The sequence below is a fragment of the Aspergillus puulaauensis genome, chromosome 8, assembly GCF_016861865.1.
Source record: "Aspergillus puulaauensis MK2 DNA, chromosome 8, nearly complete sequence".
NCBI lineage: Eukaryota > Fungi > Ascomycota > Eurotiomycetes > Eurotiales > Aspergillaceae > Aspergillus > Aspergillus puulaauensis.
This window is the reverse complement of record NC_054864.1, coordinates 363,363-376,539: the sequence shown is the minus strand read 5'-3', so window position 1 is coordinate 376,539 and position 13,177 is coordinate 363,363. Positions and strand designations below refer to the sequence as shown.

At 50.9% G+C, this 13,177-nt stretch overlaps 2 protein-coding genes across 2 annotated transcripts; both read right to left on the bottom strand.

The window, feature by feature from the left end:
* Window positions 1-4,455: 4,455 nt before the first annotated feature.
* APUU_80146S (uncharacterized protein) lies at window positions 4,456-4,911 on the bottom strand (the record flags this gene model as incomplete). The annotated part of the gene is made up of 1 exon (XM_041696394.1): window positions 4,456-4,911. The coding sequence occupies one exon, from the start codon at window positions 4,909-4,911 to the stop codon at window positions 4,456-4,458; it is 456 nt and encodes a 151-aa protein (XP_041562029.1).
* Window positions 4,912-5,386: 475 nt separating this feature from the next.
* On the bottom strand, window positions 5,387-5,620 carry APUU_80145S (uncharacterized protein; the record flags this gene model as incomplete). Its single annotated transcript, XM_041696393.1, has 1 exon — window positions 5,387-5,620. One exon carries the CDS (start codon window positions 5,618-5,620, stop codon window positions 5,387-5,389), a length of 234 nt encoding a protein of 77 aa, XP_041562028.1.
* Between the last annotated feature and the right edge of the window lie 7,557 nt (window positions 5,621-13,177).

Genomic DNA, 13,177 nt, shown 5'->3' with positions numbered 1-13,177 from the left:
TCGAGTTTTAGTATACTACTATACACTGCACATAACAAACGTCAGAATGAACAAAAGAAGATCGATCTCATAAAGACCCAGACCCAGACTTCTTCCCCATATTCCCCTCGTTCTCAGGGAGCGAGCGCGCGGTGGCATCACTGTCACCGTCATCATCCCGCAATAGCGGTGTAGGGAAGTTATTGACACTGCTGCACTCTGCATGTTTGCGCTGCACGAGTTGCATCCGCATCCGCATCCGCCTCCAGCACGACTCGACTCGACTCTCGAGCCACTGCCACTGCCAGCGCCACGCTGAGCTGGGCCGGTCAGAGGTCAGAGTTCAGCTGGGGGGCGAATGCGAGATGCGATGCAATGAAATTATCATCGGCGATGGCGGTGTCGTTGGCAGCTAATCGATACCCCGGAGAAGTAACTATGTAGAACCCTGTCGCAGCCGCAGCTTGCTTAGCCGCCGAAGGAGCGAGCGACTGTAGCTAGCTAGTGCCCCTCGTATCCTCCGTATTAGCTAACAATAGGTATTAATTTATTTATATATATTAATATACATAAGTAGAAGGAGACTCTAGCCGCCCGTCCCGTCGGCCAGCCCGGTACATATTTAGCTGAAATTTAGTGGGAACTCGCACTGGACTGGCATGGGAGCCTGGCCTTGTCTTGCATGGCGGAGAGCGAGAGGCTGGTTGTTGATATTAAACAAGTAGGGTTGTCCTTGTCAGTCCTGGGTCCCAGCCACCACTGCTGAGAGTGAGCGAGTCCACCCGCGATATTATTCGTTGACTTGGACTGAAATACCGTACATTGGGCTGGATTGATGAGTAGTGACTACATGTACAAACTGGACTGCGTAGTCCGTATCCTATCTGATTTTCGCTGTTGTCCTCCAAGTTCCGAGTTCTTCCTTTGCTGTGTCTTTTGGTGGTTGGGTTGGAGTCCGAACTAAAACCCTAAGCGAGAGCACAGCACAGCACAGACTTCTGCAGCGCACGGACAAATGCCCCAGAGTCCAGCTGGGACCTTCAGTTTCAGCTTCAGTTACAACTTTGAATTCAACTTCAAGATCGAGTCCAAACTGTCCAACTCTAATTCTAACTCTGTGAGTTTGCGATGGCGAAAGTTGAGCTCCTCCCCTTGCAGGCTGGGCCGCTGGGTTGTCTATCTACAACTCACCACTCACTCGCTGGATGGCGCAATCCTTCAGCGATCCATGATCCCCATACCCGGCCATGCTCTCTAACGAAAAGTAGAATGGTATGCCTGGACCTATAGCAAGTATGCGGCCCGAGGAGAGTCGAACCGACAATTCCCGTAGATAGATAAAAAAAGAGAGAAAGTCGGAAAAGAGGGCACTAGTACGGAGAACGTAAGTAGTAGTACTTTGAACCGACGAACTGAAGCCATGAACCGCCAAGTTCGAGATGGATCATCAGCCCTCGAACCTCTTGACTCCGCCAGAGAACACCGAGTGCCCCCTCCCATCTCTGCTCTTGGTGTATCCCGGTCCTCGGGTCTCGTCTTCTCCCCAATACCTGCCTTGCCATCATGATCACAGACCTCTCTGTGATGATCACGCACAGGCAATACGCTACAAATGTATCTAAAGCCTAAAGGCCTGGGAGAGATAAGTACGTATTTGTTCGTGAACCTCCGGGATCGACGCCCGTCCAATGCACATTCCAATCACGGCGCTTCGTTTCTCCAACCCTCGATCGGTTTGGGATGGAGATCGCGATGGGGTTGCGATTCGATGCGACGGCGACGGGAGTCTGGACGCATGGGACCAGACCCCGCTACACATTCTGAAACTTAACTTCCTGAATCTTCGCCGGAGAAATAAATTTTCTTTTTTCTTCCTCTTTCCTTCTTCGAACCGGCCGAGCGTCGAACTAAAACGAGACTAAAACTGGCTTCAAAGTTTGAACAACAAGGCGTGGGCTCTTTTGAGCGGCGTGCAGACAGCGGATGGACCAAAGGAGGATTCCGTCATGGATCGTGATGGACTCATGGTTCGCTTTTTTAGTTAGTTGAAGCTAAATTCTATCGTTAAGGCTGACCCGATGAGATCACTTCTCTTCAGAGAGCCGCCCGCTGCCATTGACCAGATACTTCCTGGGCTGAGATTGTATTTTACTCGATGGTTTGGCGTGTGTACCTTTTGCCCGCAAAACCGAACGCAGTCAACGGATCGGCTGTAGACAGTCAATGGAGACGTCCAAGCAGAAACTATACTTATAAATGCCCTCTTGCCAGGGTATCCCTCGCATGAACTCATAAGCTCCTTCCTACTAGAGTTTCGCCCTGGTCTCCACAGTTCTGCAGCCAAAGTACGAACGTCTCTGGGGAGAGAGTGAAGTTGTTGGGGTCCTTTGAAACGAGATTTGGAATAAGGGTAATAGATAGATCGAGACCAGAAAGTTCCTCTCCGGGAAGCGGCATCTCGGGAATCGACATTGCAGAGTGAAGAGGGAGCGAATGTGTATATCAACGTTGGTCATCAACGGAGTAAGGGATTCCACTCGATGGCCGCGCCAATGCAAGCGACACGGAAACCATACCGGGTTGAGATATATCTCCGACCTGCCTAAGTTCAGGGTCGAGAACTATATACTCCATATAATGTATTCTGCCATATGGGGAATGGAGAATCGCCGCCGGCGGTCTGAGCACGGTGCTATAGTCGCAGCTTATCGAGCATGATCCCTGCTGGAGCGCTGTGTGGGTTTCTGGAATCCAGGAAGCCAGCCAGCCACCTGTGGGTCTCGTCGTCCAAAACGCCGCTGAGAGTCAACGGGGGACGGGGAACTGGGGCGATGGGGTTAGCCGAAGACAATCTTCACTGTATGTTGATCTGAAACGGAGGCAAGATGGAATCATGGAAGGCAAGAGAGTTCAGCGTCTTGCAGAAGCGTGATGGAGCATAAGCGCCACCCGATCAGTTTCCGATGATGGTACTTTGTATGTCTCCATAAAGTAATGCGCCTTACGCAGTTCTCATTGATGCTGACAAGGATAGTGCCTGCAAGTACCATTCTCTTGATCTCGTCCCTTTTGGCCTCGGCGAAGCCGTTTAGACTTCGGAGGTTTTATTAAATATGACAGGCTGCCAGAGACAGGTCAACGCATTGCCATTCCCGGGCGTCCGTTGCAGCTTGGATCCATATCCATTATCAATATCCACACTCTCGAGTTTCTTTCCCGGCCAGTACTATTGGTTTGCATCGGACCGATCGGTTCGTAGCCAAGATAATCCAATCATAGTAATTTCAAAAAGCTTCCGGTGAGCAATCCGAACCGATTGGAAATGAACAGGGGTACGTGCAAGGCGTGAACAACAACATTGAAGAGTGGATATTCGGATTGCGCGGGGATCATTCAGCGTCGAAAGTACACACTGCTCCAATAGGAAGAGGCACCTGCCTGGTGGGCGTCCGATTCAGGATCGTTTATCTGTTTCCCGGGTCGCCTGGTAATAGATCAGCAAATCGCGTTGACTATCCCTGCGAGTCAATTGAGATTGTCTTGCGACGAATAACTGATGGAGAAGCAAGAACGAGAAAAGCACTAGCCACGTTGCCGTCCTCAGGGGGCCCGATGGATAGGCTTCCGCGGCATAAAGTGCGACCCTCTGCGGAAATAGGATATCATCCATCCAATGGATCTCAGTTTGTTCGGGCGGTTCGTTGCCAATCATTCGTGGCAAGCAGGGATGTGGCGGGTAAGAAACAGCTGCGGGAGCTCCGTCCACGCGAAAGGTGCGATCTGTCAGACTGGATGACTACGTATCATGCAGTCGGGCCCTTACTAAGTAAGGGTGCCTCTTCTAGTCAAGTAGTAGGATTGTTCCACAGTTATAAGCCTGGGAGGTTCCTAAATGGAAATATGAAACTTGATTAAATAAGACTATCAAAAACGCGCGCTTAAAATATACTGGAGTACCTATATATCACGAGAAGTTATACAAATAAAGCCTAATATTAGAATACCTGCTATCTAGATCTAGCTATCTACAGAAAGAGGCTATATATATCAGAACCACAGTATAAGAGCTTATAACCCTGGGAGGGTATGTCAGACTGAATACCCTTACTAAGTAAGGGTGTTCTTTCTAGTCAAGTGGTAAAATTGTTCCACACGATCGAACTCAATATGGAACAGGTGTCTGCGGTTGCATCCGTATGGGGCTCCAAGTCTGCAACGTCTGTGTGTCTGCAGATTTTGAGCGGGGAGATCGTCGCTTTTCTTTGCGCATCGAAGGTGAGAAGGATTGTACAGATCATAATCGCTAGTGGGGATTAAACATCGGCGACGAGAAAGCCATGGCGCACCCACGCTGGGTCAGCACATGACAGAAACGGCGACTTGCAGTTGGGGCGACGGTGATGATAATGGACTTTGAAGTTAGTTACCAGACGAGCAGTTGAAACAAAGTTAATCGGCGGTTATTACCCAATTGAATCAGCTGGTTTGTTTGAAACGAGATCTGCAAATCTCGGGTGGGTTGGCGAGTTGCGCAAGGATAATTGCGCCTAAACCCCAGAGAAAAGTAGTCGCGCGAGTAGTATCTACGGCGTGGTTGACTGCTGCGTCCAGAAGCTCTTCGACATACGTACTTGTGTGGCGTTTCTCGGTAGGCGATGCCCTCAACTCTCCACTCTGGTCTTGCCCGATCCCGCTGGTCCGTGGCGGCCTGGATGGATCATAAACGTATCTCAAGCAGGGAAGTTGTTCATGCACCTGCTGAGTCTGTATAATGCCGCCCATGGAGTTCGAGACGAGATGTGGGTGGTTCCATAGTTTGCTTTGAGACCCCCGCATTACCCGCAACTTAGTCGGATGAGTTGGCACTTTCCGACCCATGGATCCGTAGCTTGAGTTCATGCCATCCATGTCATTATTGGAGATTTTCGACATCTATTATCCGCTATCGAAAGTCAAGATGCTCTCACTGCGAGAGCGATCATCACATTGGCGCAAGAGAGATACGAAAAACCCATCCCGATTGAGAACAGAGCGCCATCAAAGTCGTGGTTTTTGAGCTCGAATGTGTGTCACAACCCACTTCCAAGTTTCAGTCGGACCCTCTGCGGTAGCACATGCACACTAAGCATAGTGCTCCCACATGCATGACCCTGTCGAGGCCCGGCCCGGGTGCACAGCACAGCAGCGGATGTAATTGTGAGGTATTAAGCGTCGCGGATGATCGAAAATATGCCCGCCCCATGAGCAGGTAGATGGAAGCATGATAGATTCAGTACACTTGGTCATATTCTTTTTTTGATGTCGGAAGAAGGTACAGCGATATCGCATTGAGGTGATGGTTCCATGGTAGTTCGTAGATCTCGGGAAACTCAAGTCAGTGTTTGGTTCAGGCGGGGTAAAAATCGAACTACGAGAAGCCAGTGTCGTAGGCAAGGCACAGACCACGGACGCTCTGCTTTGACAAAGGCAGAATGATTCCGAATACAACAGTGTTGTCGTATAATAAACGTTGAGGCTCTCCAAACCGCCTTTGAGGTACTTCGACCTTGCAGGAATACGAACCGTGTGCGTTCCACGCGATACCGGTACGGTACTTGAGCTTCCGCGATAAGACCTTTGAGCTTGGGCGCTTCTTCACCATTCTGCTGGGGACTTCTTAATGACGGAGCCCGTCGCTTAGGCCCCGGAACTCACGGTGTCGACAGGGTTCCCATCCCATCTGTCTGGTTCTGGGTCCGTCCGACCGTCGTCCTGGAAGGTCTCGAGCTTCCCTCGAAGGGCCAGTGCGGCCACGAATGCGGGGGAGCGGGAGGAAACCTTCGAACAAAGGGACTTTGGGAAAGGCCTTGAGAAGCGAATCTTAGCAGAAACTCTACTTTTTGTAGGAGTGAGGACTGAGCACTGAGCAGTGATGATGAAGTACCTTCTCAAAAGGGTAAGTACCTTTAGTAGGCGCGTCTGAGCGCAAGCAATACGATGCCTTCAGATCGCACATTCGGCTCTCAAGCGCGTAATTCAGCTCGATCGGCCAATGGGGCGGTTGGAACTGCGAGGAACAATCTGAGATGACGACTTCGATGATAGTGCCGCAGGGCCGTCGACAGTCCAGGCCAGCGGCTTTGCGAGAATTGGGCCTTTGGCAGGCGGGCGTCGCCGTCAAGCCACGGGGTCAACCAAAAATCAAGAATTGAGGGTGAGACGCTGGCGTTTGACAGGCTTGGAGATCGTATCCGGGATGGCGGCCGGGCGTTGGCGACGGGCGGACCGGACTCCCCGAGAAGCTGCCCCCACCGATCAAAGCCGGACCTTGGCAGGGTGCTGCCGCCAGTAGGATTGATGGCTGGGAGAGCGATTCTCCTGCTTTTGCCAGTTCAGGACTGGCTGGCCTCGTTTATTTCCAGCCCGGGTAATGGTCAAAAGGTGACAGCAGGCCAAAGTACCCGGCCTTTTGCCATTGCGGGGTTGATTCCTTGCGTGGCCGCGACTCTCCCAAGCCCCAACCTCGATGACTCGCGAGACGCGGACGCAATTGGCCGAATCCCAGTTTCTCAGGGAGCTCGGACACTTTTCAGTTCTCTTTGTCCTATCCCGTCCCTCTGTGGCGGCCTTTTCAGAGTCCAAGCTCCTGTCATCTGTCATCTGGCAGCCTGGCAATGTAGGTCGTGTTTGGGACGCTCAGATCTAACTCTCGTGGCGAGGTGGGAACCTGTTCCTGAAAGCGTGCCTCAAATCTTCCTTTTCTTTCTCTTTGTCGGGGGAACCGGAAACTGGCCCTGCGACGATGACGCAAACTTGTTCGCGATGGTTCCCCTATTTGTAGAAGCGCGGTTGCGCATAGATTATGCAAACCTGGGGCGATGTACTACCCTAGAATGCTTGAAGGTGAAGCAAAGCCGTCCATATTACTCAATCCTGCCAACATCTCGATCCATACATTACTCATGTCAAGAACCCCTGATCACTACGAACTTGTTAATTAGGGTCAGAGTGTCATGTTTCAGCCTTCAACCCTCCTCTGATCTGCGTCTGGGTGGGGAGAGCCTAACCGTTGTTGAAAATCCCCGTCTCCAGTCTCGCTACTTCCCGGCATGCCAGTGGAGTTTCCGAGCTTCATCAGGAAGTAATAGATTTCAAACTGGATATCGTCTGCCACGAGAACAGTGTTGCGATTTGTGAAGAAGCTTGGACTTCTTGAGGGATATTGTCTTATGTTGCCACCCCCTTGACATTAAGATCCTGCCCCTTGGGCACCAATCTGATGGTCGTCCGGTGTGCCTGTAGCCCAACATTGAAAACACTAGGATTTTAGACAGGCAGTCTAGTAGCAGGTCAGATGTCAGGCAGACCCAATGAGGGCCACGAACTACTAGACTCGGACATCGCGGTGCTAATAAAGGCCGATAGCCCCAGGGCTAGATGGGCGCTAACTGGGCGATGACAAAAATAGGGTAAAAGCCAGCCCAGAGATTAAGTTAGCAGCTTGCTGATCATTGAGGCAGTCAGCCTGTCAGGCTGTCAGGGCTTGCTTTCCTGTCCAATGATAACTGCAAGCTTAAATGGCTAATAGGATCGTTTCCCCTCCAAGCTCTGAGACAGGCGCCCCTGGCTCATCTTCTTTCCCCAGTTCTTGCGCTTCTCTTAATTTCAATTCTTTCTTTGCATTCCCGCTAAGTCTCGGATCCGGACTAAGCGGAGATCAGGAGTGCACGATGTCGCGTTGCGTATCCTCGTATACTACTAAATGCTCGGACTGTACTTTCAAAATAGACTCTCATCTGACGAAGAAACGGTTCGCCTGAGACGGCGTTGATGGCTCGGCGGCAAACGCGGGATTCCAACCAGCTGTCTCCAAGTAAAGTTGACAAGTCGTTGCCGAGTATTCGAAAAGGAAGAAAACGCGAACGGCGATAACAGGGGAATTAAATGGAATAATCGCAACACAAATCCAAGTAAAAAGTCCTGACAAAACGTGGAATTCGTGGCATTCACATCATCTGCCAGCTGCCATCGACCAAAGCATCATGTATATCTCATGTACGCCGACGTAAGCTGGCAAATAGTCGAAATTGATGCTAGAGCGGTGAGATACTGTGCAGCTCCCATACACCGTAGAGCAACTGAAGCTCGTTAAGCGTACAGCCCTGTCGACTGCAAGAAGTAAGGACTTCGTGTATGTACGGCTAATTCCTCATGCCACGTTGAAGTACTGGAACAATGTAAACATAGCAATAGCGGGTAGCATCCACGACGCAGCGAGGATACGAGGCAGCTGGATTGAGGGACAGCAAATCACATTGCACGTCATCGGTATGATCGGGGAATTACTCTGTATTCATGCCAATAATCCATCAAGGGGAAAGCTGTCAAAAAACGGCGTTGATCAAGATATGCAAGTCCATTTACAGCACCGAGGGTCTCCGAGATCTTACTTTCGCGTTTTTGGAAGGAGCCTGGAACTTCAAGATTGTTTTAAGACAGTCAAGTTTTGTAAGGGGTTGCCAATGTGTGATCATTTCCCTTGAAGGGGCGGTTTCGAGCTTAGTGATTGGGAACGCAGGCATCACACATCACACACCCTCCATTAGTCTGGTCCAGGATGGCTTGGCCTTGACGAGAGAGGGTGAGCGGTGATCACCTGGAACATCAGTCTGAGAATGGCCAAGCCACAGCGAGGATAATCCTAGGTAGCCTTTCGATTTTTCTGATTATTCGGCGCTTAATGACAAATTTGAGATGGAGCTACGAATCCAAATGTGGATAAACCGTATCGTGTCACGTTTATCAGGATTGTTAGACGATCATTCATACTCATCGTCTGAGAGTTTGCCACTGCGGCGTCTGTCATAAAGATTGGACTTGGAGTGTTTCAAAGATAGTTATCCGCTTCCTGCCACCGTAGCTTATCTCGATAACCAAATATTAGGGTTGTTGTGTCAGGGGAATGTCCGAATGATGAAAGGCAACGGGTGCCTTTTGTTTGTGGATCCTATGGTCTCCAGATAGTAAGCTGAAGAAATGGTCTGCATGGACACTTGAAATCCTTTAGTTCAAATGGGGCCGATCCGTGCTAAGGTCCCCAAAACGGGAGGAGGGGTTAATCGCGTGAGCCAACTATACCCCAAGACTTGTACGTAGTCGGCATGTCGAAGAAGGACGTTGGGAAGATTCGAACCACCTCATTTCGAATGCGTGTTGGCTGTTGGATGTTTGTTGTGGACTGGGATTGTTAGACCGTGTGTAGACCGTGTGTGCGGGGCGCCCATTGCCCTCTCAGCAGTCAGCACCCAGCAGGAACACCGGGCTACCACTTGGGCTGCGATTTCCACAACAATGTTCCACATGATGGGGTCGCGGGCGGTTGAATCTCGGGCTACGTGCGAGAACTTCGAGAAGCAAGATTGAGTGACAGCAATATGTATCTGACTTTTGCGGGCGCTTCCCAAGGGACAGGTAACTATATGTAGATGAGAGATTAGCGTATCAACAAAGTTTCGCCTGGGCGGATATCAGTGATTTGGGCTTCAGATCTGTTAACTTAAAGCTCCATAATTCTGGACAAGGGGTCAATTTCATTCTGTTGAACCCGAGCCGCTGGAATGATCGCCATCTGGCGTTTGGTGAGGAGGAATCTTCACACGGCGGGGCAGGAAAACACTGATACCATTTGTCTCGTCGCTCTCACGAATCATGCCTCGTCTTCTCCCGCCCCCGTCCACTGAACACGAATAACACGCTCTCGCCTGCCCAGGCGCCCACAGTCTGGTTATGTGTTCATAGTATTCTGTTCCGAAGAGAGACACCACTTCGTCCAAAACCGGAAACAGCCCTTGTACGACTGCCCCGGAGGACAGTTCGAAAACTGCTTAGCGAGATGACGCCTAGGAACTGTCACTGTTCCTTATCCGGGCATCCTCCGAGGCTGATCCCGTATGACGGAATGTCAAAAGGCTTGATCCAATCCCCTTTCCCTTGCACTCGTTAGCACTAAGTATGATATAATGATTTTCATCTAGCTCAACCTTCCCTCGCACTCCTGACCGAATTCGCACAATGCTCTTCGTACCTTCGTGCTGGGTCCTAGCCCTCAGGACCCGGCCATCTTAGTGAGGCGCCATCGGGGATCGCCTTCCACGGCGCACGGATTGTTCCCAGACTGCTGGTAACTTTTCCAAGGGCCAAACTTTCCCAGCAGAGAATATATTAAACCCCGATAAGCCGAGCTGTTGTCTTGGTCCGGCCAGTCGATAATACCCTCGCAGGAGTCTGATAAGACCTGCGGTGATATCGGCCTTCGCTGTCTGTGTCCGAGGTGGGATTCAGATGACGGTGGTGGCAGTGGCTCGCCATTGACTCGGAGAGACCGTTCTCAACTATGCGACGAAAGGGATGCAGCACTTGGCGTGTCTCATGAACGCACTAAGCTCCTTCTATCCTTATCCAAATTTGAAGCCGATCGCACTTCGGCGTCCGCAAGAACCTTTTCGATGTTAAGTTTTTCAGTATGTAGCTGAACACGAATCATGACCCCAAAACACCATTAAGTTCTGAAGGGAGACTTTTGTGCTGCTACGTGTGAGTTTTGGTCTCGATCGGATCTTTGATTCCTCGAGTCTGCGAGACTCGAGAAGGTTCAGTGGGAAACTGTGGGATAGCCCTGAAGATATGCGGGCCTGTGCGTGATCGAGTCGCTCTTCTCTACTACAGGTCGTACGAAATGCAAGCCATCCGAGACGCCGATTTGGGGTCGGACCCTCCTGGCCACTCATGCTGAGGGCAGAAGTACGACTGTTGGTCCCCAATCCCGAGATCCGACAGGTTTGGCGCAAAACAAGGAAAAAAGGGTACGATGCGGTCGTATCACCATCTGCACCCACAGAAACAACAGTGAGACGAGACTCGGGAGAAGCGCAACCTGCTGCGACAGAAAATCGCCGGCCAGGAACCATCTACGATTGCCCCCAAGACCAGGGTACACTAGATCCTCCCGGATGTCGCAAGTTGTCGCCGCGGAGATTCTGTTCGTAAAATTAATTAAAACGATCAAAGAACAGACAAAGAAAGATAAACCAGGGCTGACTCGCAGACTGGCCCTGACTGTGCTATGATGATTGATGGGAGGCCGCAGCGCCAGCGGACCAAGTGGAGGGGCCTTGGCGGCACAGCAAAAGAGCAAACAAAATAAGAATAATAATGATCCTCCCGAGTGCAAATCAAGAGCGTTTCGCAGCCAGAGCAGGCCCATGCCGCGATGTCAAATGATCGAGCCATGCCAATCGCGGTAAGAGCAAAAGTCCCGAACGCGATGGAATTGGTCCCGGGACGGCCATCCCTGGAGGCTGCTGGAGCTGCTCGAATACTATCCTCAAGCGAGAGGCTGTTAGATCGTCTTCCGTAGCTCCAGTGCAGTGCCCCAGTGCTCCACTGCCAACTAGTGACCGGACTAACCCTCACTATACTAGCTCCCCCAGCAAGTGCTTTTGTCAGGCTGAAAAGACTGCCGAAAATGTATTTCAAATCTATCACTTTGCGACGCAGCCAACGTTGATTAGGGATTATCCTTCTGTTGCACGCCCCAGGCGCTAAGCAAGAAACACTCACTTTCCAGGCTGCGGGTGTGGCAGGCGGCAGCCCCAACCTTGGAACTGTCCATACTTGAGACGCCACGGTGCCTCTGGACGGGCCCGTTCCGAACATCTCCAGATATCCGGCTGGGGGGCACGGTCAGTGCCACTGAAGACCGGAAACTGGAAAGCCTGGGGACTCGGTCGGACAGGCTCTATTGCGGGCGATTGGGTGCGGAGAAGATGATGGTGTGGTCAGCGAGGGCGTAGATCTACAAATCGCAGTGCGAGTTGGCGATGGAGGCCAGACTGCAAAAAGCAAAAACTAGTGCGAGCAAAAGGCCTGTTGGATTTACCAGAAACTGCCTTTTTTATTTTTTATTTATTTTTTCGTTTTTTATTTTATTTTATTTAGTTTTATTTCCTGGCCCATAAATCATTATTTATTGTATTTTCTAAGCCCAAAAAGGCAATTCCAAATTTCCACCCGACTGCATGGCTTTACTGCAGACATGCATTGTACCGGTGCCTTCTAGCTGTGTTTCGGCTTTGACCATGAAGTGCGCCCAGGGATCATCCATGTTGCTGGAACCCCCGATTGGGGATAGGTTCGATTATTCTGAGAGACAGAGAGAGCAATCGTCGTGAGAGAGAGGGGGAAGAAGTGCAGAGTGGGTTCTTTTGGCGGTTCTCTTGCAATCTCGATGGACTGCATACATGTACTCGGCCATATCTCGCAGACTGAAAAGCCATCTCCTCCCCAGTCAACGGCTCAGTCCAGTCCTTTTGCTTCCCAACACTGCTTCACTTCGATCTTTATAAGGTCCCCAGTCTCCCTCATTGGTTTCTTCTTCGCAGTTATCTTCACTCTCCTCCGCCACTACGCAGTAAGGAGTCCAGAACACCAGCACATTCACCGCAGCACAAAGAGTGTACTGTATATTGTGTGCTGCCTAGTGCATCCCTCGTGTCACCTTTGCCGTTTACCTCCAGCCGTTCCCCGTCAACAAAGAGAAATTCCCCCTCCACTTCCAACCCCATTGCATCCCCAACGCAAACCGGTTTGTGATACACGGGTAGATACTGCGTTTCCTGCAGCTCTCTTCACTATCACTCCGTACCTCGACCCTTGGTTCCTCTGCCATCCCGGGTACATCCTTCACCATCTGGTAAGCAGCCGGTCCCTCGTCCTGGTTTATCAGTTTCGATGCTGGATGATCTTCCCCTCCGTTTGGCTGAGTGTTGGGCGGAAAACGTTTGTTGTTTACGCTCGCGGGAGACTGCACTGTCTGTTGGGAGTTGCCAGCCTAGAATGGTGTTCGACTGTTGATACCCGTCATGTTTTCGCTTCCCGCTCCCCCTCACCAACCGCTTACCTTTGACGATGCACTTTACACGCTCCTCCGAAGGCTAAAGCGGCTGCTAACTTGGGCTTTCGTTGCCAGTTTGGTAGCGTTGCAGCACACAGTCAAACAATATCTCCCGCGGTTAGGTCGATTGACGACGAACTATTGGGGCCTCACGACCTGAATTCGCCCCAAAGTACGCTCTGCACCTCTTGGAAAGAACTACAAATACATCGGCTTGTCCACCACATTCGCTACCTAATCGATTCCATCATCTTCCACATGCTCGAC